The 27,755-nt window shown below is 39.3% G+C and overlaps 1 protein-coding gene across 5 annotated transcripts; it reads right to left on the bottom strand.

Annotated features, from left to right (window-relative positions):
* Window positions 1-27,397, bottom strand: STAM2 (signal transducing adaptor molecule 2). Of its 5 annotated transcripts, none has more exons than XM_037397322.1 (14): window positions 27,260-27,397; window positions 18,334-18,418; window positions 15,333-15,408; window positions 15,017-15,112; window positions 12,057-12,203; window positions 10,323-10,392; window positions 9,391-9,577; window positions 8,452-8,546; window positions 7,631-7,713; window positions 7,374-7,461; window positions 6,509-6,563; window positions 5,682-5,835; window positions 4,000-4,169; window positions 1-3,770 (listed from the first exon to the last, which is right to left on the bottom strand). In XM_037397322.1, the coding sequence occupies exons 1-14, from the start codon at window positions 27,297-27,299 to the stop codon at window positions 3,539-3,541; spliced, it is 1,578 nt and encodes a 525-aa protein (XP_037253219.1). In that variant the 5' UTR covers window positions 27,300-27,397; the 3' UTR covers window positions 1-3,538. The 5 variants fall into 5 exon arrangements, with proteins under 5 accessions (XP_037253219.1, XP_037253220.1, XP_037253221.1 ...); XM_037397323.1 differs by lacking the exon at window positions 27,260-27,397 and adding an exon at window positions 25,809-27,037; XM_037397324.1 differs by lacking the exon at window positions 15,017-15,112.
* Window positions 27,398-27,755: the final 358 nt, after the last annotated feature.

Here is a 27,755-nt window from a genome sequence, read left to right as displayed (position 1 = left end):
TGTGTTAAACATTGGTTTATTCTCACAAGGCAACGCACACATATCGCAGACAGGAGGCCAAATGGATAGTCCAATAGAACAGACCCCCTATTTTTAATACTGCAAACTCTTTAAGATCATTTTCTGTAAGAACTGTGATACATCCATTAACCAGTCACCTTCAACCCCAAACCAAAAAGAAGCAGAACCTTGATCTGAATTCGAAGCTCAGGCGTGCTGCTCGCTGGGAGCCGGACTGCTCGCTAGCCGACCAGAAGACGTTATGGTGAAGGGAGCAGAACTGTGAAGGCTCAGCCATGCTCAGACCCTGCCCCAGCAGCGTTTCCTTCCCTTCATTTTCCATTTTCACCAATTCAAAACAGTTTGAGTCAGCTTCATACAAAATTTAATGTAAGAGCCATAAATTCTAACAAGTCATTCATTCAACAGATACATCACAGTGTTCAATGTAAGCAAGAGTAGTGCCTATTATTCCTTAGAAAAGATGCATAGATAAAAATAAGGAAAAAAATACCTTCCTATCAGAAAATAATTCATGTAAGAGATTGCAGCTGCAGCCACATCCTGCTCAGCTCTCCTCTCTAAAGGACAGCCTTCAGAAGAATTACTGTTCCACAAGTCCATGAACATCTACAAACAAAACCTGAAGTAAAACGAACACAGAATATTATTTTTAAGGTTTACTTATTACAGAAACAATGTCATTTTCTTACATTTGCAATTTCTTTATCAAATTAAACAGACAATGTGTTTGTCACATCAAGGCTGGATGAAAGACCACAATTTCTCAAAACATGTCTCTGCATGGTGATATTAGACAAATTCAATTCTTGCTTTCAGCTGACTATAACTTAGACATAATAGGTTGCCAACTCATACCAGATGAAAAATTATCTAGTACTGATATTTTCAACGCCCATGAAACAAATGTATTACAATATAATTCTCATTATAAAGTTGCACAAATTTCTATGTTAACCATTAAGAGTTTATATGAAAAAGCAGAAGTTCTCTACCGTTGATTCCTGATATAAAACAGTAGGTAGAAACCTAATGTAGAAATCTGAAGTTAGATAAATCCTTTGGCAGCATGTTCAGTTACAATCAGGCCTTAAAAATAAATATGATAATGTATAGAAGTATGATGAGAAAAACCAGATCCTATTAACACCAAAACCCTCTCAGTACACTATTTTAATAATAATTAATTTATTTTACACTATCTACAAGTTGCATATCACAGAATTAGGAATATAAGAGATGACAATGACAAATCCTGCTTTTATAAAATTTCAGGCTTAAACAGTATGCATATATGTAGCTGCATAGAAAAATCTCAGACAAATGAGTATGTACATTATTTATATTTAATAATTAACTGAATATAATCAAATCACATCTGTTTAGCTATCTCAATTTAAGATACTCAATATTTCTGCTGGACCAAAGTTTTGAATCCCATAAAAATACCTACCTCAGCCGCAATTTCCTAGCAAACATGGAGAATCTACATAAATGATATAAGCAAGGTTTAGTTTGACTACACACCAACCTGGAATAAAGTAAACTCTTACAAAAAAATCTCCAAACAATAAGAATTTTGAACAGCAGCATTGAAATTAATTCTTTTCCTTAAAGAACACAAGGAACAAGTTATCAAAGTACTTCAGTATTGCAACATGTGTTATTTATGCTAAGCTACTTCAAAGGGAAGCATAAGTACAAATTAAAGTCATGTCAAAAGGAAAGACAAAAGCTTCCTTCCAATTGCACAAATTTAAATTAAAAAATGCTTTAAAGAGCAGGTACTGTACACCTCATTGCATAAGCATAAGGCTGCAAATGAGTAAGGTCATGACACTAAATAATTAAATAAAATGGAAAAGAAATGGAGGTGGCGCTGAGTGAAGAGTGTTTTTTATTCCTCAACAACAGTCTACAGTCTGATAGCTCCAATTTGGTAGAAAATTTATACACCAAACATACTTATTCAGACATCTGGGAGTTTCATGCATTTAATCAAGATGTTTTTATCAGCAATTTGCTTCCATTATTTTCCCAATCTAAAGATTATTACTCATCATAAAATTGTTAAAGTAGGTATAAATATGATTATGCTAAAGTGAGTAGGTAAAAGGAGGGAAATGATGCGATTTTTTCCAGAGGTTGAAACAACAAAAGAAAGAAATCCCACATTCCTGAAAGGTAATTCAGCTCATCTGCTCCACTTGTACAAACCCCATCCATTAAAAAAGTGCATCAGGGAAGAAATTCTTCAATTTCTTTTCTTGGCCACCAAATGCTACACTTCCACAGTTCCAAGGCAATTCCTTTTCTGAAGACACATCTGCCATTTTCAGTACACAACCACTCCTTGTATTAAACGAGGAGCACAATCCCACTCACAAAGCTCATGTATTCTGCCTATAGTAGTGCATTAAATACACCTTTTCCAAATGGCTTAAGAGTTTCTCTGACTGCAATCGGCATTTATTTAGGCATGGTGGCAGAGAAAGGAAATCCAAGAGAGGGAAGAACTCCTTGGTCCCATAAAGATGGTTCCTGTTCCACTCTGCTCCCCCTTGGAAAGGGAACAAGGCAGATTCTCACAGTCTTAAGAAGCTTCAAACATTCTTGAGCCCCCTTCCTTTACCACAAGGAACTGCAATACTCCTTCACTTCTAAATACATCCAAAAAGGAAAAGATAAGAGATTCTGTACAAGTTTCTGGCTCAGCACCTTGTATCCACAGAGTGCCCACACAGTCAGCTGGGAGCACCCCTTGCCTGCTCTTGGAAGGAGATGTGTGCTTGCAGTACCACCTCTGCCAAAAGACTCAAGCGAGTTCTAGCAAAACCCCACCTGTTTCCTTCAAGAGAAACACAACAGAAGTTCTCCGCAGTTACCGCAAAACTAGCAGGCAGCACTGTAAAAAAATCTGATTTCTCCTATTTCTGTAGGTACATGGTCCTCGCTGTCACAAATATCAAATAGTTTTCTCTTCCAGCTCTCATCTGCTGAACTCATGCAGTTGTTACAATCACGCAGCGCGCATCCTATTGTAAAGCTCACTACAGCAGCGCAGAGGGAAAGTGGTCTAAATCTGCAGAGATTCTTTAAAGCCACTTGGATAGGAAGATTATAGCAAGATACCAGAGGAGGCAATGCATAATGAGAGCAACACATTAACAATGATTAGGCATCCTCAAGTTTTCCTCAAGAAACACATTTCAAATAAAATTATTCTGGACAGTCTTTTAACTTAAGATTCACAAGTGGCGTCTCTTGAAAGCACCGAAATAAGGGCTCAAAGTAATCTGAAACTATTTTAAACCATCAGCTAATCTAGTTCAAGTTATCTTTATGCAAATGCTTAACAATCAGATCTGATGCATATTTTTACTCCGCATCACCCTAATGCGGTAAGTTGGGTTATTTAAAAGGAAAACGTATTTTGATATCCATGACAGGTATTCATAAAAATCATTAGGTCAGGCAACATTTATTCATTAATTCAGAAATACGAGCTGGTTTGTTTTTAAAGGAGAGGCTGTTGATGGTAATTTGTTTGTTGCTGTAGAACGGAATGAGCAGGAACTGCCACAGGATAACCTGGTCCTTGAGGCAAACTCGATGTGTTATTCTGGTAAGCTGACATATCCACTGACATTCCCATCTGCTGCTGGGTGTAAGCAGCTGTGCTGGCAGCTGACTGAAGGCCAGGGTTCTGGTTCACGTATGTCTGGTTTAACACAGAATCTGGTCCTGGGCTGTAACAAAACAAAACCAAATCTAATTCTGACAAGTTCCTATCTATTTATCTGATAAGTAGGCTTGCAAAGAAGAATACTGCTTAGTCCAAAAGCAATCTGTATATTTTCAAAACAATCAGTGTTACATGCCATCACAAATATCCCAAGAACACACAACCAACCTCTAGACAAAGTAGTAAAATTAGCACCAGGAAGAAGGTGATTTAACAGTTTGCTGAGGCAATACCTTAAATAGGCAGCTTGAGCTGGCTGAGTTGCTCCAGAAGAATTTATACTTTGAGGCAGAGACCTCAACGGCCCCATCTGATCAGGTCCTAGGCTATAACCTGGGGAAATGGTGACTTGGTGAACACCCTGGATCATGTAGTTTCCACTAGGTGCCTGTACAGGGTATGACTGTAAATAAAACAAAATTTAAAAAGAATGTAATTTTATACCTTTTATTTTCAATTAAGTAGCAGCAAACGTGGCACAGAATACCACTACAATAAACAAGTATGTTAGGGTTCAAAGGCTGAATGGACATCAACTAATTTTTCATAATATGTTTTAAATAGGCATCCTTTATTTCACAAATAAAGAACCTTCTTCACAAATGCACTGCTAACGAGATCAGTGCTTAATATTCAAAAGAAGAACCTTTTGTACCACGTACAAGACCTCAGCCCTTCCCAGAAACCTTATTTCTTTCTCTCCCATTTGCCTCTTCTTTGTAAATGTTCAATCCTTACATATTTTGACGCACAGAGTTGAGTAAGGACATGGGCGCCACATGAGATTTGTTATTTCACACATTTTGGAAATTGAAACATAAAACTATTCTAAGATTATAACACAAAAGGAAAGCAAAAACTTGAGTTTCTTGTTAATTCTGGTTTACAGTAATGCAAGTCTTTACTCAAAATTCAGGTAGAACAGGTGTTATAACACTCAGCCTACAGAAGCCTATGCTGCTCATTGGTTTTGGACTTCGGGTAGTATATGGACACTGAGGAACAGACAGGTTTGTACCAAGTAACTATGCTAAGCTCAGCAAGGTTACCATTATCTTGTATTTTTCACCACCGGAAGCATGCATCTTGGAAGAAATAGTAAACTTCACTTGCCTTTTGGCTTAAATTACTTTTTAACCTCCAAATATAATAAATTTTCCATCCTTGCCAGGAGTTAAGGACACAGAATTACTTTTAACTGACATATATTCAGATCTAGCAGTTGCTATGGCAACTATTCTTTTCCCACTGAACAATTAACATTAAAGTAAAATTCACTTAAAGTAAAAACACCCATTCTGTGCTTTCTCCAAAAAGAATCTTTCTCTCTTTTCCTCCATTTTTGTTTTCTTAAAACACCAATATGGTACATTAGAGATACTGTAAAACAGTTTTGAGCAACTATACCCCCTAAGACAACGTGTTCATTTCTTAAGGGGGGAGGAAGAACTAAAATCAGACTAGAGTTTCTATGTTTAGAAAAAGTACACTGCACTCATGATTAATGCACTAATATTAAAGCTCACTCACATCCTTGTTATAAGAAGGTAACATTTTACTTTTAGACTGAGGACATGACTCACAGCAAGAATATCCACCAAGCTGCTGAACCACACATTTCTAACTGTAGAAAATTAATTAGGAGAGGAATCTTTTAGTATTTTCAATACAGTATCTTTCTGCTAAGTGGAGCAAAATGAACAAGTGTACCTTATTGTACAAGCAGGTAACTGCAAATTGAAGTACCCTGTTCCAGTGCATAAATGATATTTTATTCTAAAGGCTATAAGAAGTCACCAGGCAATATCAGATTGTTCGTAGGCTAGCAAGAAAGCATACACTTCATTTTTGCTGTCATCTTTTTAAGTAGAAATCTATATTAGGAAAGTCCCTATTTCCAGAAAGGGATACTGACCTGCACTGAAACACCAGAAGATGTAGGTGGATATTGTGCAGGATGGTGGAGTTTTGAGTAGGCCGAATACATCGGTGCTTCATTCATCAATTTGTTATAAAGCTCCAGAGCTTCTAGAACTTTCACATTCAATTCAGATAATTCTGAATGTTTTCTGTTTCAAAACAAATATACGCAAACACTAAGTTTCTCTAACATCTAATGTTAACATAGTAAAAAAAGAAGAGTGGTTCATTAAACAGTGTTGACTATGCAAGGGAAAAAAATTATAAAGGTAGATGATCAATTTCTTGCACATCTACATTGTAAAATTGCCATTCTGTTCCTTACGCCATTCTCTTACAGCAATGGGACTGGAAGGAGAGTCCAAATGGTGAACAACTGTTCTTCCCCAGCTGCAATAACGCAAGCAACTCCACAGGTGTTTGTTACCTTTTCTTTTCAACCTCAGATATCCCTAGGAGTCTGAGGGGGAAGAGGTTAAGACAGCATTGAATAGTATTTTCTGTCATGGAGGACAGTCAGCAGCAGCCTGAGAGCACCAAGCTCTAGATAGATTGCAAAAGGCTACACTTAAAACATGCTACTACAAAAGGCATCCAGCAACTTATGCAGTGAATTTTGGAGAGCAGCAATCAAACCTTATTACACACACCGGGACCTCAGCCCTAAGCGTTATCAGAACAGAGTTGTCAAAATTTCTTTCTTGCACGATTTTCTAGCTTGGGAGATAAAAGTGAAAAAAAAACCAAAACCAAAAAAACCAGAACTGCACGATTTAAATTAAATCAAAGTAAACAATGCAGAAGCTACATGTTACGGCTCACCTATCTATCTCTTCTAGTTTTTCATCTATCATTGGACCCATCTGTTGACAAATATCTGTGAAGACAAAAGTGTCAAGGTAGTTAGTCTCTTGCCCAATTAAAAGTTTAAACAGTCAAAAAATACTTTATCCAAGTACACTAAAACAGCACACAAAATTGGAGAGTGCACCTAGTTATCACGTGTGTCCCATTCCTCCAGCCCAAATAGACAGAAAAAATACTTCGGTTATTCTGCCTTGTCATCCTCTCTGCTTTTTCCCCTCTACCCTCTCAAACGAACGACTACTGCTAAAACACGGAAAATTCTGCGTTCTTGCTTGTGCTGTGCAAGATCTAAGACTTTCATCTCCTACTGGAATATCCAATCTAAACTGCCTATGAATCTGTCTAGATCTGCTGTACTGTAGAACTTTGCTTTCACTTTCTCCATTCTAGGAACATCGCTTTTTTAATGTACACTCAATTGTTATTACACACCTTGAACTAACTGGCCTTTAATCAAACTCAACTAACTTCCTCCTAGTCAGCAGTACTTTGGAGAAATTTTGACATAAAATTAATTGCTTATTTCAAGCAGAGTTTTGATAGGTGGATGGATCCTGCAAAGATCAGGGATTTTACACTAACTGGTAGTTATGCAAATTATTCTGCTAAACACGGGAGTTGGCTTGGCAACTATTAGAAAATTTAGTTATACATATAGCCCCATGCTCTCACTGTGAAGTAAGCTATTATACAACACACTATTAGTACAGACCACAGGTTCTCTAAGCTTAAAATAAATGCAAATTAATTACCAGATTAATCCACAAAATGTATTTGTCAGAAGAAATAAAACAACTAGCTAACTTAGTGCTCAAAGTACCTTCTGAGTCTAGAAGATCTGGAGAATCAAGTTTTAAATCTGTCGGATCTATACTCTGAAGTACCTGCAGTGTTTTATCCATCTTATCCTGAAAGGTAAAGATTAAGAACAGTTATCTCTGAAGCACGGCAGAGACTGTTTCTATTTTCAAATTTAAAAAGTTAATATAAAAAGGATCATCTGCTAACATTCAGTAACAAAAGAATGTTTCAACCAATGTATTCAGCAATTATTTTATATTGAAAGTGACTGCATACCTCATCTATATAAACTGGTTCAGGTTCTGCTTTCTTAATTTCTTCTGTAGCATCCTCAGGAACAGAATTTTTATCCACAGTTGCTGAAAGAACAAACATTAGTTTCTTTTCTGTAGCTGTGTTACTATGCTACCTTAAAATACACATTTTCTCCTTGCTTTCCATCAGTTCTTTAAATGAGAGAGAAATTTGAATAAGTAGTTTAAGCAGTGATGCACCTAGCTGCTGCAGAAGGGAAAACGGGTTTGCCTAGAAAATGTTCTGACAAGCTGCTTCCTTTGGGCTGTTAGCCTGATTATGAACCTAGGCCGAGCAAGGGAAAGACTCCTGAGTCATATTAGCATCTAGAACCACCTCCAACACATGTGTGGTTACTTTCAGTCAAGTCGTAAGTGTTAAGACTTATTTTGGTATCATGAGCATGAATAAAGCTAACGATGTGATTCTTACAAACCACTGACACAGGTATGAATGTTACTCCATACTAGGTCTGACGTCTGAAAAGAGACTTTGACTTTTTAAATGGCAAGCGACTGCATTCATATGTAGTATGTTACTGACAAAGAATTACGGTAAATTGAATGGAATTTCTCGAACAGGAAAAGGTAACAACTTAAGAGGAGAATCAGAAGACAGAAATTGCTAAATTGAGTTACAGCAGTGGTATACGCTTGCTTGCTCGCTTGAAACAAGGGCAGGATGTCTCTGAATTCTTTCCCTGGGCTGATTTCAGAAAATTATTTTGCTGATGGACTAATTAGTAGTTCCACCGTAAGCCCACCTTTCTAAAATTATCTGTCAGCGTTTAGTAGCTCACTTACCTGACTCGGTTTCCACATTTAAGTCAGAAGTCACAAAATTAGATGGAAACAGTCCTACGCCTCTATGATTTTCACCTTTCCACCAATTGGTGTCACTGGGGAAACAAAGATGTATTACAAAACTCTGAATATCAACGTTTAGTGCCAGTGACATATTTTGGGCTTTTGACAGAAAACCTGTGAGAGCCACTACACTGCTTCCCTGCGTATCCAGTAACAAAGGCAATGGAGAACATTTGTAGAGATTACCAGCAAAGCCAAAGACAGGAGCTGGGGCAGAGGGGTGGGGAGGAGGGATTGAAGGAAGTAAAATCATTCAGTAGCAATCACTCAAAAATTAACACAACTCTTCAATTCTTTTGACTGATTAGATGACAGCCCGTTATAGCTTTTTCTAAAAGTTTAGAAGTAGTACACAAGTGGGGATTAACATTAGAGATAACTGAGCTGTCAAACTCTATTAAATGAGAACAGCATTAGCAGGGAAGAAGTACTGCTTCTCGGATATCATTGAGGCAACGGTGATAACAAAAAATATTTTAAGTATTTTTTCTTCAGTTTTTTTCTTAGCAAACATGATGCTTGATAGCCAGAGATTTAACAGTTTCTCAAAGCAGCCAGAATTTAGCACTGTGATGTGTACACACATTCTTATGGCACATGTTATAACCAGCTAACGCTTATCTTAAAAACTACAAAGTGGACCTACACCACAGCATGAAATACCCAATGTAATAGAGCAAGGTTCTCCCTGCATCAAAAATGACTTGAGGTCAAAAACTTGGGAGTATGGAAAGAATGGCAGAAAATAAAGGGATTTGAGGGAGGCCAGAGTGACAATATACATTTATGTGGGGAAAAAGCATCACAGGAAAAATTTGATATCCTAAGAAAACACAGTAGTGGAATAAAGGCACCTTCATCTTGAGTATATTATACCTGTCATCCAATACAAAAATAATTTCTCCACTTTTAAAGGTGAGCTCATTGTCCTCGACAGCTTCAAAGTCATACAGAGCTCGCACCTTCCTCGAGTTCTGATTGTTTTGCTGAATTTCTGCAGATGGGTACAAGGATTTAGTTTCCAATTGTTGCTGCTTCTGCTCTTGCAAAGACAATTCGATAGCTACAATTAGGGGAGGGGAAAAAAAAAAGTTTGTATATTTTATCCCTGTATACAAAGGCAGTTTGCTTTCCTAATAAAAAAAGAAAAATATTGCTATATTATAAACATGGTCTGTATCTGCTTCTCTAATATTTTAAGTTTAAGATCTTTGCTCCAAACTACTAGCCACATTTCGTGTTTCAACAGCTTTACTCTGCGCAGCAACAAGATTAAAAAGACAAGACATAATCATGCACAAGTTATGAATCATTTAAAAAAACCTCTGCTTTTCATGGTACAGCCCACTAGAAGCGGTGCACACACTACTAATGTCAGTAGCATCATTAGCACGATCAGAAATACTCATAAATTCTTCACTATGATATCTGAACAACAGTAACTATATCCAAGAAAGAGGTGAGAGAAAACAAACATTTATATGTTCTGATTTTAAAAAAAAAACAAAAACATCAAGATATAGGCTAAAATAAAGCATGTGGCTGCAGAAGGGAGAAGACCAAACTCACTGGAGAGAAAGCAGTCACAAAACAAAGCTAATGGCTATGTGATGGGGAAGAATGTATTTTACCCCAAATCCTCATCCATGAGGAAAACACCTGGAATGACACAGTATACTACTTCCCAACCTGCTGTGCCCTTACTTTCAATTTGATGCAGCAGAAGAGAGTACAACTTCCTATTTCTGTGCATTTTAACAAAACTTCCAGGACACAAGTCTAACCCAAGCCTGTGACTAGCCATTTACCTTTAGCTATATCTTCATCTTCTTTGTTTTTACTTAATGATGAACCATTCTTAGCAGCATTTGTGGAAGCCTGCAAAAGTATTAACAGCAGATTTTTTTCAGGTTAAAAATGAAAAAGCAAGCTCTATAATTATATACTTAAAAAAAAATTAGTGTTAAGTTGTTCCTGGTTAGCTGCCTTATTGTAGCATTTCATTACTGAATCAAGATGACCTTCTAGAAGAAAAAATAAGCACTCTTCAGAATCTCAGGCATATTTTATTTTGTTCTCAGTAAGAAACAAAGTAAAATAAATAATCAGACCTATATTTAAATAACTGATCTCCTTTAAACAATTATTTTAGCCTCATTTATTGAAGTGAGGCTACTCATTTAAATGACTACCCTTTCCACCTTTGTCCTCCACCCCTCCCTTTCAAAGGGAAGAAAAGCTCTTCGGAGTCCTACATCTGCTGCAAAGATCCAAGCTATTAGGCAGCAGCTGGACTTAATGAAGAGGGAGATCTCTCTCCATATCAGAGCAAAAAGCCACCCTATCTCTCTGCTGGTGGGACAATGGGAAAGAAGAGCAAATGTACATCAAGTTGGGAGCTGCTGGCTTAAATAATACAAGTCTCCTCACAGCATAGTAAAATCAAGAGTTTTCATTTTGACAGGGAAGTCTTCCCGCACATAGCGGGAATGAAGTTTCAGACAGTAGCCATGTCTAGAACTTATCAATGGTCCTAGAAAACAATCCTACAAGTGCACCAAATACTAACAGATCTCAGCTTTGCTTGATGTAAAAACATCAAGATATCATTTCATATGTATTTGTAGGAAAGGAAGCATAACTGGTTGCCAGTACTCTAGATCTTCCATGTTTCTTCCATATGTTTTAACACATGTCCTACATTTAGAAGTGAAAACATCTTTGTGGAGGAAGGAAAGACTGTAAAAGTAAAAAACCTCTCTGTGTTTAATACAGAGAAAAGTAAACTTCATTTAAGGAATACGTAATAGAAGCTGTAGTTCTCATTTTCAGGACTGATCTTCACTTGACTTGTAATTAGCATGAAAATATTTAGAAGCATCAATAATGAAGTGTAGAAAAAAAACCCAACCACCTGTCATCATATCTGCCAGCTATAAGATTAAGCATAATATGCTACCTGAAGTAAAATACAAAGGGTGAGGGTTAGGGGCTGGAGCACCCCACCTACTGCAGAGCTGGAACAATTCCTGATGTGGGCAGGTAGCGGCATGAACAAGAAATGGAGGCTTGGAAAAGGAAAGCATGGTACAGATCTCCTTCACAAATGTCTCCATTCCAGATATTACCCTGTTTTGTGAGGCTCTTTGAAGAAAAATGAAGGTTATGCGCTCCGAGTCAGCAATCAGAACCATGAAACACCATGTACAAAGTGTGGGCGTAGAATTGCTTTGAGTTAAGGTGGTGACTGCTCAATGAAGCTTTAAAAATTATTGGAAGTAAAGAAAGGATCTAAAATGAAACAACTCATAAGGGCATCATGAAACAGCCTTTAGTCTGTTATATTTTTCTTAGGAAGCCAAGGACACAAAAAACCAAAATGAACAAAGGTGAACCTCAGCATAAAGAGGCAACCAAACCCAAAAAAGGATCCTACTCTCCTCTGATCGAAAGCACAAAAGATTTCGTCTGAACACTTTTCCTTTGTTCGCCGCCAGGACCAGTGAACCTAACAGTACCATGTATTCCAAATCCGCTTTTACCTGCGATCCTGCTGCAGGAAAAGTTACACCTTCTTCTTTTAAAGCTTTAATAGTTGCAGATATTAAGCTACACTGTGGGTCTTTCTGAAATTCTTCCGACCACTCCACCATTAGAGTTTTTAGCTTTTCACATACTTTCGGATGAGCCTAGAAGACAAAATTGCATGGAAAGAGATGCTCGTACCTCAAAACGAACAGGAATTGTTCCCTCTCAGTAAAATTCTGTTACCAAAACCATTTTACTATAAACACCCTTAATAATTATTAAATGTCCTGATTAAAAAAAAAAAAAAAAGGAAAACAGAGCCTAGATCATATGGTCTTTTATACACTGATTCCGCTACTACAGATAACACACTTAGCTTCTGGAGCATCATCCTTTTGTTGGAAAGCTGGCATAGCAGATTTCAACACCATTATCCCAAAGCAGCAACCGACTGCAGGTAGTTCTGATTTCCCGGATTCTAGCAAACAACCAGTTATTCTAAATCTGGGCTCTTTCAACACATACAGCAATCCTCTGAGGCAAATTCTCTTGCACAGCTAAAGCTTAGATCTTGCAGGCAGTTCACCTGCTGTTATTTTAGTGGAGTCAATAGTGGGTGATTAAGGAATGGTTAAGGAAAAAGACTGACAAACTTTCTGACTTTTCAAATGTTAGCCATGTTTCCACCTCAGTAGTTTTGGAGAAATTCAGGTTATTTGCCATGCTTATCTCAACCCTTCTGCACCTCTGTTAGTTACCCTCCATTTTACTTCAACTTTCTCTTCACTACTTCTAATTTGTATTGTTACTTGCCACCCAACCACATTAAGTTGGTTTAATATGAGATACCATCTTTCCCTACGAGACAACATACCTTCCCTATCTTTTATGACTTCTGCTGTCCTCTCCTCAGATGCCAGAAACCCATTTCTTCCTGTTGACTTCTCAGGTGACAGGATCTCACAAAAACCTGATCTTCGAACCATCTCTGTATGTATGTATATAGGTATGTCTCCTTGTTTCAGATTCTCTCACAAAAAGGTACACCTTACGTACAGTGCCACCCAGCTCGTGGAACAGTTTACACACTCAGCTCCTGAATTAGGAACTGAGGTGCAGGGACACAGATTGGTAAATGAAGATATCTGCTTGGAATGAGGGCAAACCAAGATCAAGTTCACGCTCTGCCTGCAGCTCCTCTGGCTCCCACAGTTTTCTCCAGCCTCTCACATGAAAGAGACTCTACAGCTCCCCTTCCTCCATCCTCATCCACAGAATGTACAGCTACTCTAAATCTACACAGGATCACCGATTTCATTCAGCACTGCAAATTTTAGGTGCTAACAACTCCACCCAAAGTGATAATCCACCTCCAGAAAAGCAGGTCAGAATCAAGTATTATTCTACTGTATGGCTAAAGAATACCCTTCAGAGTATCCCTCCGAAACGTTAGACATCAGCTGCTGTTAATCCTGTGATTATGTAGACTTACAAAATTCACTGGAGCAAAAAGAGCCACTATTCAGAAAAGCAGCCAATGTATGTGAAGGTCATGTCAACGTTACGAGGATAAAATACGGATCGAGGCACCTCAGGCTCCATCCACTTTCTGATTTTGTTGACAGTTCATGAGAAGGACTACAGTTTGAACCCAGAGCACCCAAACTAACCAACCTGGGGATACTTGCTGGTGAAAAATGATTCTGGGGTTGCTGGGCTCACCTACATCTGTTTCACTTGGCTTGTCTGGATAAGAGTCTGGGACTGCACAAACGCAAGGGCAAGATTTCTCATTTGAGTGTAGTTCAGATCACACTGTAAGCCTGTGCCTTGCACGTAAACATATGTTGAACAGAAAGAACGCTGACAAGTTTGGGCTCAACCATGCATTTAATTGAAAGGAGAGATGTAGCTGGATGGGCTCAGTATCAGCACAAAGACATTTGTTACACTTGTCTGAACTAATTTTCTTTTGGAGAAAAGGGAGAAAGTACAATTTTATCTGCCCTCTTAAGATTATTCCTCCAAGTGGGCCAGGGACATGAGTAAAACGTAAGTATTTCCCAACAACAAAATAAATTATACTCCAGTAGACCATTCTTCAGTGGGATTAAAGGTTTCCTTTTACATCCACAAGTGCTGTCAGACCATGAAGGTCAATGTTCTGTTTCAGAATGGACCGTGGCTAATGAGAACAAAGGGGAGGACTTTAAGACCTATTTTTCCACACAAAGCAAGAAACAGAAGAGCTGTGAACTCATTTTGCTTCCCAGCAATTTTATTAGTTTCCTTAATTGCTTTGCTCAACCTCTGATGATTCCCAGCCTCCCATATATTTGACAACTAACTTCTTTTCAACCCATTAGCCATTTTTATCTTCAACTGGTACAGTAATTAAGGGAAATCTCTTTCTGCTTATTCAATTCATTACATCCAGATTTAGATCCCATCAGCTGCTTGACCCTAACCATTCAGGTCTTCCTTTCTTGCTTACTTCCTCATTCAACGTTCTGAGAATCCCTAGAAACTAAGAAAGTTGTGTCAAGACTTTCCCCTTTTCCTTGTAAAAATGTAATTTAACTTTCTCACAGTTTTCCCTTTGTACTTCAGCCTATGAATTTCACTCGAGCCAAATAAAAAAATATCTTCAAGAAAAGCTGCCTTCACCATTATCGAATTAATTTAGCTTAAGAAGAGTCACAGATTTTAATTAAAACTGCTTATGTCATTTTGTAAAAACCTGAAGTAGGTATTATCAGCCTGTCACTTCTTTAATACTTTATTTTCTCACAGTAAAAATTGCAGTACACAAATTTCAGTGATAAGACAAACAGCTGGCAGTATGTGCAACTGCACAAAGACTAGAAAATGCCTATTAACTAGAACATTAGTTTTGCCAATTCTTTCCTATGCTGAGACACAGCAAAGTTACCAAAATAATCCTCCCCCAGTACTTAAGGTTATAAAACATTACCTTATTTATTATACCTCGAGCTTCACTAGCAAAATCACGAGAACATACTTCTAAGTGAAATATTTTTCCACAGTTTGATACACAGGCTCCTAAAAGCTGACAACAGAAATACAATTGTGAACATTTATGACAACAATGAAAATAATCCAAAATAAAAGCATACATAAAAGATTTAAATTTAATCTGCTGTGCAGCATGCACACCCTGACTGACTTCTACTGAAGATACATAAAAGTATTACTAGATCAGTACACATTTAATAGCTGCATTACATAAAAAATACAAAGTTTTTCCAAAATAATGATAGTCTACTCACTGTAAGTGCTTGCAAAGCCACATGGGGAACTTTATGATTTACTCTCTTCATGATGGCTTTAAGGCAATCCTTTGCTCTGAAAATGGAACAAGGAAACTATTAGTGATAACTGTGACTGACATAATCTGTGGAATGAATGATACCAGATACTCAAGCTGGGTAAGCAAACAAAACTGGGTCTATTGACAAAAATGTAACCTAACATAAAGTCTTCCCAGAGCTAGCTGGAAGTATTTAACAACTTGTTTGTTCTTCTATGTGTACTGGACTGGCACAGACCCCATTTTTACACTGGAATTTTGTATTAATTTCCATAAAACTGCTGACAGGTCATAAAGGGAGCAATTGCCATTAAGTTGAGGAAATGGATTTGAAACAGACAATGAAAGAAATGTCTACATAAAAAGAAAGAATGAGGAGCAGTGATGATTAAATAAACGGTTATTTTACTGGCTACTGTGAAGGGTCTTTATAGATTTAATTTAAAAATCGTGCACACAGGTTGTCAGCTCTTGAATCCCATTTTCGAGACTCTCAGGACACAAAGATTTTTATAATTTGTTTCAGCAAAATCTGAGCAGCACAGAACAATTATTAGCATTCTAAATGTTAATCTATTAAGGCTTTTCATACATTAAATGAGCATTAATGGCATGCATGAGCTACACAGGCTGATGCATATAAGTCTTCATTAACACTATTAATCTGAACCCCCTAAAAACATGAAATCTCTATATAAAGACCTAATGTGAGATCTTTACAACTAATCTCACTTGCAGTACACCTCAGCTGCTATATTACCAAAGCACAGAAATGCCTCCGCAAGGCTGCATTTCTCCACGTCACCCAGGGAACTCAGCTCAAACCATCTGTGCTCTTCACCACTGAGGCTCTGGCTCCTTGGTTGCTTTATGCAGGCACAAGTGAAAGTCACTGATGAAAGCAGTGGAACAGTCACCTACTGTCCCTCCCTAGAGCAATGCAGTCCCCTTCCCTTCCTCACTGAGGCTTTAGCAGCCATGCAGTGCCCGGATCAAGGAACGATCTGACTGAGCATGTTAGTTTTTGGCCAGATCACTGCCAAGATCAGATTCACCAGGAATCCATCACACAAGGGGCTGGAGGAAATATCTGACAACCCTCTCAACACAAATTCTCTCTCCCGTTAATTTAAAGTTGTCACGGAATTGCAACCTTACGCAAAGCTTAAAAAAAAAAGGCCTGTGCAGAAATGAAACCAAAACTTTCACTTTTAACACTAAAAAAGATGTTTCTGTCAAGGTTTTGGTTTGTTTCAAAAGATGTCTTTCCCAATGTGTTATGTGTACAGCAGTGAGAAATATTTTATGCCATTATATTAAGATAATAAACTGCACTTATATTCACATTTTGGTTTAGAGCACTAGTCTTGTTCTGAAACAATCTTTCTAACCATTCCCACCTGCTGCGTATTTAGTTCACAGTGGAGTTTTATGCATGCACATTTCTTGCCTTTCGGATGAAACTAAGCCAGAAGCTCCTCTATGCATAGCAAAAGTGCTCCAATCTCTCAAGGAGCCATGAGAATAAGAGGAGTGACAGGATCCACAGACAAATTTGCACCTGGTGTGGATATTAAGTTTAAGAGAAGAGATTAGACCTGTTCTGAAGGTGGAAAAACAACCCCAAACACCCTGAACTGCAAACTGGATGGATGGTTTCAGTACCAACTGCTCTGGTTTACAACTCCAGCCTTACTGTACTGAGTTACTTGGTGATGTACACATAGCTAGAACATATGGGTTTAGTCCTAATAATGAGTATGTTTGGTCATAGTTCATGTACAAACAATCCAGCAAAGTCAACATATTGTTGCTAAGCTATATATTTATTTAAGGGTAGGCAACTATTTATTATTTTCAGAAAGATGGCTCTTGGTGAAAGGCAGGAGGGAAGAAAACTACATAAAACTGAAGTAAAATATGCTAGCGGTACTGGCATTTAGAATTCTGAATTTAGGATTTTATTGTAGATACAAAAATATATATTAAGATTTAATGATGTACTTCTTATATATATAGTTATATATTTTGCATGTCTAATCAGGGGAAAAAAACACTTAACTTTTTTTTACAGTTTCTCCTCCCCCAAACCAAGCAGATTTAAAACAGTTCCCTCTAAAAAAAGTCTTTTGTAACTAAAGAAAAAAATAGATTTTTAATAAAGGACTCAAAGGACATTCTACACTTTTTTCCAAGACTAAAGAATTCCAGAATGAATGGATTTGCTGTTATTCCCTGTGAAAGGTAATTAATAAAAAAACCCAAAGCATGCACATACAGTGCAGTGTAGTAATCTTAAAAATTACACATAACCGATAGAAATTCTAAGATCACTGAAGAATTCAACCTATGCACTAATTCAGGTTTACTTTAAGATTTAGAACATGTTATCACTCAAAAAGATTACTTTAGAATTCAGCAAATACTTTCGGCCATTATGGGATCACTGAACTACCACTTACGTTTCAGTATTACTGCTTAGGCTAGACTGATTCAAACTGATCTACGGTTTGATCTCCATTTTTTTCCCCTTTTCTCCTCCATCAGTCCCATTGTTCCTAATGAATAAACACAGATAAATTCCTTATCGTAAATACCTAACTGTCCTAGCTAGGTAATTTTCTACAAAGAAACTAGTTCACTTTTTCCTACTGGCATAGTTGCTTCTCAAAATTTATGCAAGATCGTTAAATATGAATAACTTGGTCTACTGTGCAAAACTCCATAAAAATTGGAACGCACTCAGCATATACAAATTGTTCTACTAGAAACCCTGCTGGAACATTTCTTTCAGATTTTTACAGCCATCTACATGTATTTGTAGAGCTTGCAGAAGTGTCAGATTGGTAGCACTTTTTGCGTGGCTGACTACGATGAGCATTTTGAGACATGTTCTCTCGGAAACACTATTCTTCACATGAACATGAAATTACATGTTGTAATGCTGAGATACAGCTTACCCATTAGGAGTACTGGCAACCTTGTCACATATATCCATAATAAGACCCCAGTCCTCACTGGTGTTACATTCATTTGTAGCTTTTTCTATAAAGAAAAACAAAATTGATTAAGTGTAATACCCTATTAAGTTTAGAATGTAGTCCACAGACACCTTCTCAGCCATACTAAAAAAGGAGACTCCACATACAAAGTACCGACAGGCAGTGTCTTCTACAGGTCAGCACTAATTCTTGCCATCTTGGAAAGTGTTATGTACAGTTTTCAGCACTGGACTAACAGGTGTGATAAGTTTTTAGAAGTCCAAAAAATAGAAACAACTCTTGAAATGTAACACTGTAAATTATGAAAAAGAAACTGCTTCTATACAGTTTGTTTAGTTACTCCAAGTTGAAGTCATAGCCCTAGTTTAGAGTTTGCTTAAGGTCCGCTAAGGTTTGCATGCCATTAAATATTTCATGTGTTCCAAGGGAAACAAACAAACAAAAAGATATCTTTAGGACTAAAGGAAAGCCCTAGCCTCATTCAACACACAAAGTATTTTTTTTTCTGTGACATTTTCAAGAAAATCTAAATGCCATAGCAAGCGTTGACAAAAATAAATGGCATGGAATGATTAATAACACACACAGAAGGAGGCAATACAAACCAGACTGTTCTATCAAAAGAACATATCCCTTATCAATATTTGCAGCATATCACTCTATATATTAACTGATAAGGTTTAATGTTATTTATTTGTGCTTTCCTTCGAAGCTTTTATTAGTCATGTTATTTTAATCACATGTAAATATCACAGTCCTATTAAAATAGCTTATAAACAGCAAATTAAATATTTCATTCATTGCATTTGCTGCTTTAGGATTTAACCTGCTAGTTTAATATTTTAAGTAAATTCAAAGATAAGAGCTTTTAGGTTTTTACGTTACATATTAAACCCATCAGAATGCACTTCATAATCACGGTGATACCATAATCAGTACTTCTACAGAATTTTATTTCAGTAAGAGAAGCCACTAAATCCCTTTGGGACGAGCATTTTAAAGACTATTTAGCAGATTAAAGCAGAACATAATGGTCACTCACTATTAATGTGATGGTGCTCTGTGATAGCAGCTGTTTCAAAATTACAAGGTTTGCTGACAGCAACAGTACTGCAGGATAAACCCAATTTCATGTGTATAATTAAGCATCTTCCCTGATAACCAGTTTCACTACTTAGTTTTGCAGTCAAAAGTTTCAACAATACTCAGGCTGGCTCAGCAGAATGGCTTCCACAAAGAAAACACAAGCTTAGCAGTCAACAGTGACCGTAAATACCTTTTGTTACAGATGTAAAAGCAGACCAAGGAGGAGTAATGGAAACTTGCAATTTTGGCCACAGGTTATCTTTGCAAGCTAGACTAACTACTTAGAGGAAGCAAATATTGTGTATGTTCCTACAACACAAGCCTTCTTAAAAACTTACCCAGAAAGGACATAATCATTAAATTTTCTTTTAAGTGCATCAATATTTTTAGGACACTAACACAAAACTCATTGCTTGTTCTTGAAAACAAATTAGCATCTGCAATTTGAAACAGTTTAATGTTCAATTTATTTAAAAAAAAAAATCAAACCAAAACAACCCCTATATGCACATTTCCCAGATACATGAACCCTACGTACTCAACAGCCACATAAGAACAGCGTAACACAGTGTTTGGTGCACACGACTTCAGCCTGGTGTTTCCTATGAAGTTCTGCCAGCTAAACCTGCTTTTCAAAAAGCATTGCCGTGCACATCTCCATCCCCAGTGGTGTGAATCCTCTCATCAAAACTTGTCAGTCAAATTAATCCGTCTCATCAAATGACAGCAGCCATCAGTTATGCATACAAAGCCAGTCCTCCAATGACAAATAGCACTAATGCCTGTAAAACAGACCAGGCACAATATTTAATAGCATTGCCTGCTGTCACCCTGATCTGAAACCTGTCTCCCCCCCGAAATTCCTGGAATATTTTAGAGATGCCTTTTTCCATAAGTCCCCCTCTTCCACAAGCAGAGAGGAAGCCTCTAACAGTAAACAGTAAGAAATGGTGGTAGGTCAACAAAAAGGCATGGAAACCAAGAAAAAAAATCAAGGTTGTGTTTCACACCCAAGTCTTCAGAACCATAAAACACCCCAAACAGCAATGACCAACGCTGCACTTGGGCTCTTCCAGCTCTCAGCAACACCCACTGACTGGGGGGGACACAAGCTCAGCTGGGATGCTGGAGTGCTTCGATACAGGTTGGCACAACTAGTGGGGCAAGCCTGAGAACAGGTACTGCCATACATGTCAGCTCTGTTTCTCGTTTCATACACTCCAGAACTGCAAACCAGCCCTCCAAACTTTCCTCTTCCCACACTCCCTTCTCTTTCCCTCCACTACTCTCCTTTTAAAATGGGAAACAAATCAAATCAGGTAATGTACATTTGGAGAAGCTATTGAAAAAAATGTAATTGCATCCACAAAATACACATAAAATGCATTGAGAAGGCACGCCTGCCTGATTTGCTAGCAAAAAGCACTCTCTTCTAAAATATCACAGCAAAGAAACAAACCGGAATAGATGCTCAAACATAAAAATATGTAGGCAATTTAAAATTACCTTGTTTACAAGCCAGTCAAATGCAAGCTCATAACCTGACCCTGCAGCGTAAACACTGCAAAACCAAGCACCTCGCTTTGTACCTGCTGTCATTCGAAGCCAAAAAAATGGCTCACCCACAAAGAGTGCCGGATAAGGAACAGGGTAAAACAAGTGCAGTGGTGCAGCTCTGTGGGCCTTCAGCTTCTTCAGCCCGTTGGGACCCATCAACACCTCTCCTCCCCTTAAGGTATTTGTTATGTAGACACCAGTGTCACTTCTGTCCTCTACAAAAGACTCAAAAACACTTGCCAGAGGATACACTGAAGTTTCCCTGAACCCTCAGAGGAAATCACAGTCAGCTCTGCCTGCCATGATAGATGTCCCATGCTAATCTGATCCACTCTTCCACTGTCAACAGGAAGGCTTGATGTTTACCAGGCTTCACCAAGAACTCCACACCTTCTACACCCTGAAGAGCAGCATAGCTACTATGTGACACTTAGCACTGCTTACTCATGGCTCCTGTGCTTTCCACGCTCTCACCCAGCCAGCACGTTTGTACATGGAGGCCTGTCAAATGAAAACTCCCTCCTCTTGTACCCATGTGGCCCTCTGGGAGCAGATGTGGTCCCGGTGAGAATATGAAGGCTGCCCTATGGCAAACTCCTACAACTTTTGAGGTTTCCTTCCCTGCCAGCATGACAAATTTAACAGCATCTGTTTTTTTGCTTAACATGAGCTCCAGCTGAAAAATAATCTTGAAGGATAACTACTTCACAGATGCTGAGACATGGACTTTGATCAGAAGAAACAGATGTAGGAGGGATGCATTCTCCAAGATCTTTTCAGTGCCAAGAGAATATAAACTTGCAAAAAATGCTATGACTTATACTCTGTAGTCCTCCAATTAATGAACAAACACTAGACTTGAGCTTACTGTTACAGAAATCACGATAAAAGCAAAATTAGTTTCTTTTTATTGCTGCTTGGTATATTTTTAAAAACCCACAAAGAATTAAAAACACAATTAATCATTTTTAACTGGATCAGTTCCCTGATCCGACTTGCCATCCAGCTGTACAAAAAACTATGCCAACACAAGAAAGGAGAGATACCAGTAAAATGAGCAGCTGGGAAGGGGATGGGAACTGTTTGCTGGTATTACTGCCAAAAGAAGAAATGCTTGTCAAGCTACTGCCTTAAAACACCGTCACCACCTCTTCCAGAAGAGAAAGTAATGCTTTACCACTGCATGCTTAAGTCAAGTTTTTCAGGACCATCCCTCTACCACACAACATCAAAAAGGTGAGCGGAACATCACCCTTGCCAGCCTAACTGCACATTTCCCCTCTTTCAGAAGAAAGGGATGGGTAATACACAGAAATACGACCAAAAGACAAGGGGGGAAGGGGGGGGGGGGGGGGGGGGGGCTAATGCTATGCAACTGGGAAACACATGGCAATCCTCAAAAGCCTCCCTGTTTACATCTTTTCAAACGTCAAGTCTTCAGTTTCTAAAGATCCTGGCATAATGCCAAAGTGTCCCAGATCTGCATTCATAATGAAGTGTTGTAACACATGTTCACTCTTACAAGCCTGGAATCACCATGCAGAGCTTGCTGCCGCCATACCCTGCAGTGTTCACCCAGCACCTCTCTCTGGGCCTGCTGCATTTTCCACCATGCACAACCAGCACTGGATTCCCTCAGGTTTGCAAAAACAAAAGCAACACAGTTCACTTCTAATACAACACTAAGAATTCTGCAGACATGTTAGAATCTATACTCGCAATGGCAGAACACAAGGACAACTGCAAGGGCAAGAAGGGGAATCTTAAAATAATCTATATGAACATGAAAAGAAAGAAAAGGAACTGAGAGAACCTCACAGCCCCCTAAACTCCCCAAGAATACACCCCAAAAGTTCTGCAGAAATCTCTGCCAAAGTAACCAATGTGACACTTTGATTCCTACCAAAAGTGTATCATGCTGTTACACAAGTGCCTCACTGACTGCTTCTGCTGGAAACTTATATCCCGTTTAACTTACAGCATTAGCATTTGACACTGACACAGCGAAATCAGCAATCCTGACCTGACAACAGCTCTACCTCTATGCTGTCTAGCACACACGACCTTCAAACTTGTTATTTCAGCCCTGAACTCCCTTGAGCCAGGCTTGCCAATAATGCCAAATAACATGTCAGTTAAAAACCCTAGAAATACTAGAACTTTTTTTTCCACTTGTGTCAATTTTGATGTTAGAGAAAACAAGCACTTAAGTGCTGATTTAGCACAAAGAACTTTTCAATTTGATATGGCATTTGCTAAAGACTGTCATCACTAAAATAAAAGATTTTCTAACGACTGCTCTGCTCACCAAAGCTATGTGAAATAAAATCTTGTCTGCACATAAATATTCCCACTCTTACACAAAGCCATTCTAAGTATGTAAAAACAAAGTTCATATATGAAAAGTGAAAAACTAAAAAAATTGAGGACTATTCCAGATTGTTGTTTCACAGAAGATAAAGCAGAACCATACGGATGAAACCCAGAAATTTAACGCCATGCACCTTTGTTTGTTTGCCTTGCCTTTGTATAACCCAATTAGAAAATTGTAGCTTTGATTTAATTAAGGATTATAGGCATGATGACACTGTAGTCATATGACTTGCATTTCCAGTAACACTGCATGGTCCACTTGGTCCTTGCTGAAAAGGCCACCCTACCTGTAACGATTCCATAATAATAATGATCCCCCACAAATAATAATAATACCATAATAATGATTTTCTAAAAAGCTCCTAATGGCAAACAGAAATTTTTACTGGCAAGGCACTGTAACACTTAGCCTTAATAATTATATAATATTCTAACAAAATGGGACCAAAAATAGAATATTAAAGTAATTTTTGCACTGTAAATCCAGTTCACTGAAAAGGCTTTTCAGGATACAATTTTTGCTTAAAATGCGAGTCTGACATTAGGTTTCATTGATTCAATTGGCCAATAACCTGAAAATCAAACAATTCCATCTGTCAGACAACCTGCAAACTACAAGAAAACCACTGAAAAGACTAGGTAGGGTTTAACAGAGACTTGTACACCAGAGCCTAGAATGCACCAAAACTGAAGTTACCAATAGTCACATATTATAAAGCATCCCTCATAATATAATTAAAAACAACAAAAAAACCCCAAACAAACAAAAAGTAAGGCTCCAATATATTAAAAAAATAATAATCAGGGCAGGCCGGGGGAGCAGACCAGTAATGATCTCAAAACTGAGAAAGAAATGCCATAAAATTTCAGGCTCAGAATTTAGGAATTTCGATTGGTCAAATCAAGGCAAAGCCACAGATTGAGTACTGGAAAATGTGTCCCTACATTTCAAAAAAAGAAACACCCAAGCAACATCCAAAAAAACCCACCCCAATTAGCTTATCCTCAAATATTTGCAAGACTTTAGACCAAACACTGAAGACAAGAATTATTACAGAAATAATAATTTATTATTAATGAGAAATGAAGGGGAAACATGGTGACTTATAACAGAAAGCAGCTACTCTTCTGGGCAAGGACATCTTATTAAAGACTAATCTAGCATCAATGGTCTGTTCAGATTGCACAGAAACATTCCATAGGATGCCACATGTGACTTATTAGCTACAGTTCTTGGATCACTCTACAAGTAACATAAAATCTCCCCACCCTCATTACAGTGCTTTATTCCCTGAATGCCTCAAAAATCAGTTTTGCAATCAATATTGATACATTCTGGCTGGTACTGACAGCAAAGCCAAGGGTCCAACAGGGAAGCCAGCAGACAGTTGGAAGGTATCATTAGTAAATGGAGAAGCGAAAGCAACACGTGAGGGGAAATGTAAACCTTTGAGGACTGAATTAGGTAGAAAAAGGTAACAGTAGGACAAAACACAAATTCAGAGTCAATAAAAGATTCTCCTACAAACTAAGTGCTCAGCAGTTGTAAACAAGAGGAGAATGACGAGTACACCAAGTTTAGCACAAGAGGATACAGGCCACCAAGGTAAAGCAGCCACAAGAAGGCAAATACAACCCTAGAATAAAACACCCCAGGTAAACATTTCAGCAAAGCACACGGAAACATAAAGTGTTACCATACAAGTTATCAGCAATCTGCGATACGGTGCACAATTCTGGATGCCAGTCAAACTACACAGAAAAATACTTCCTACTGCCTTGATCATGTCAACAATCTTATGAAAGAAGGCTAACTAAACAAAAGATGAAAGGGAATAGGCTTGTTCTCGATTGAAGGAGCAACTACTTAAGAAATGAAGGTTGTTTAAGAGGAAGGATAACGCTGGGAAAACAGCAAGTGCACATGAACTAAACCATGAACAGATTTAGACAGGAAATTAAAAAGCTTCTAACACTAAAGAACTGAAGTTTTGGGGTATCTGCTCAATAAGAAAAACAGATGAAAGAAACCACATGCCTCTAAAACACCATTCCATAGGTTAATCTTGGGACACTGCAACTATATACAAAGCCACCAAAGCAGATGCCAAGGAATTCAACCTCCACACAGCTCTGTAAAAAGGTAAACACAGGGGTTGAGAACTAAAAAAGCAAAACCAGCTGTGGCAAATCAAAAACGCGTTTACCTACATTTTCTAAACATGACCCAAGTAAAGACCAGTACTAGATGTACAGCTTGAAAGGCAAGCTGGATCAACCTCACTGCTTGCTGCTAACAAAAGCGGGGTCCTGTTCTTCCCATTAACTTTTTCAGGGGTGCCCTGCTTCCTCTTTTCACTATCATTTCACAACCTTTGTTGAGCTGATTCAAGTCATTGAACTTTCAAACTCAGCACCTTCATAGACGATCCAAATACTTTCTTCTGGCAAACCAGTTTTCTGCTAAAAAGAACCGAATCAGCTCAATGGTGAATCAAAGAAAACCCAGCTGGGTGGATGGGGCCACGGGAAGGGATCTCTCCTTTCCAGTAGCATGAGGCCATCAGCTGAGCTTGACTGGTTTCTTGGTATGTAACTTCCTTTTTCAAATGAAAAAGAAAACAAAATGTAAAAAAGTTAAATCCTGGCATGCATATTTAAAAACTATCACGTAAATACTGCAAGTTAAAATACAGACTATCCACACTTGGTAACCTGATATTCTGGGTGGTCTAATTTACAACAGAATAATAATTTTTTAAAAAGCTCCTAATGGCAAACACAAAGTTTTCCTGGCAAGGGACTGTAAGATTTAGCCTCAATAATTACAAAGTTCCTACTCCACTGCACTTGTTTAACTGTAGTAAGTACAGACAGTTACACTCAGTATATGTACAACGAAGTTTAAGAAACTACGAGCGAACAGACTGCCACTTTTGAAACACTACAGGACTAAAACATTTAGGTCTGCCCAAGAATCCTGCAGAGTTGTGACCGTTCCCTGTTCAAAAAAATCTTCACTTGTGCAAATACATTATTTAGAGCCATGTGGAAGCTAAGTCAGGCAAAACACACATAAAACTTCACAAGGTATTTGAAATAACTGGGCTATGCGCAGCTGGTCTGGCAAGTTTCTACTTTCATTTCAATCATAGGTCAACATTACAAACCCCTCAGTTGTGAGGGGAAAAGGAATGCTTTTATTACACAAACTTTGCAGCCACGTTAAGAAAACAGTACTAGTTATATTCAACAAAGAAGAGACAGTGTGGTAACAGAAGAGCTCACAACAGCCTCTTCCACCTGCTTACATCGCGGCTTTGACAAAAATCCCAAGAACGCTGAATTCTTCTCTTACCTAAAATTCCAGTGTAACAATGTAAATCTAAATCTGACTCTAGTATCTAGCTTAATTTAATTGCTTTTCCCAGTGCTTCGACTCAGGATAGTGTTTAAAAAAAACCAGACCAACAAAAATACCCTGAAAAAGCAACACACTGAGCAAGTTTGGTGCTCGAGAAAGAATAAGCCAAAGCATAAACACAAAACAACCGAGTCATCGCCTTCATGCCGTCGATGGCACCAACTCCCAAGGCGCCCCATGGCTTTCTGATGGGAAGAAATGTCACCCCAGGCGCGACTCCGTGACCCCAGCTCAGGCGGGCCGGCCGCCCACCGAGCCGGCTGGGCACCGCGGCCCCCGCCCGGCCGCCGTGACCCCCTCTCCTCGGAGCCCAGCGCCCGCCGCGGGCAGGCGGAGGTGGGGAGAGGAGAGGGGGCAGGAGGAGGCCGCCGCCCCGCCGCCCCCGGCCCTGCCGGCCAGCCAGGCCCAGCCGCCGCCCCGCCTCCCCGCGCCCCGCTCGCTCACCCACGTCCTGCTCGAAGGGGTTGGGAGCGAAGAGCGGCATGTCGGCAGCCCGCCCGCCCGCTCAGCCGCCCGCTCAGCCGCCCGGCCTCAGCACTGACGCCCCGGCCAGCGGCCGCCCGACCCACCGCCGCCGCCCGACCGCCGCCGCCTCAGGCCCCCCCGCAGCTGCCCGGCGCGCCGGGCCGCGGGGCGGAGGAAACGCCGCGGCAGCACCGCAACGAGGCGCCGGCCAGGCGGGGGGCGCGGGAGGGCGCCGGTGCTGCCCGGCGGGGCGGTGGGGAGCGGGGCGGGCAGCGGCGGCGGCAGCGGCAGGCGCTCGCTCGGGCAGCCCGGTGGGCCGGGGGCCTCGCGGGGGCGGAGGCCCCGCCCCGTTGCCGCCTCTCCGGCGCGGTCGCTGCCTGGGACGTCACGGGAGGCGCCATCTTGCGGCGGCGGCCGCCGGCCGGGAGCTGCTTCTCGTCCCTCCGGTTTTCGCCGTGCGGTCGCGGTCGCTCGA

Source organism: Falco rusticolus, chromosome 8, assembly GCF_015220075.1.
Source record: "Falco rusticolus isolate bFalRus1 chromosome 8, bFalRus1.pri, whole genome shotgun sequence".
Lineage (NCBI taxonomy): Eukaryota > Metazoa > Chordata > Aves > Falconiformes > Falconidae > Falco > Falco rusticolus.
This window is presented reverse-complemented; position numbering and strand designations above follow the sequence as displayed.

Coding starts and splice junctions, on each gene's coding strand:
- STAM2 (XM_037397322.1), bottom strand. CDS start 27,299: ATGCCGCTCTTCGCTCCCAACCCCTTCGAGCAGGACGTGG. Junction 15,409..18,333: donor GTTGCCAGTACTCCTAATGG/GTAAGCTGTATC, acceptor TTCCATTTTCAG/AGCAAAGGATTGCCTTAAAG. Junction 12,204..15,016: donor CTCGAGGTATAATAAATAAG/GTAATGTTTTAT, acceptor TTTGTCTTCTAG/GCTCATCCGAAAGTATGTGA.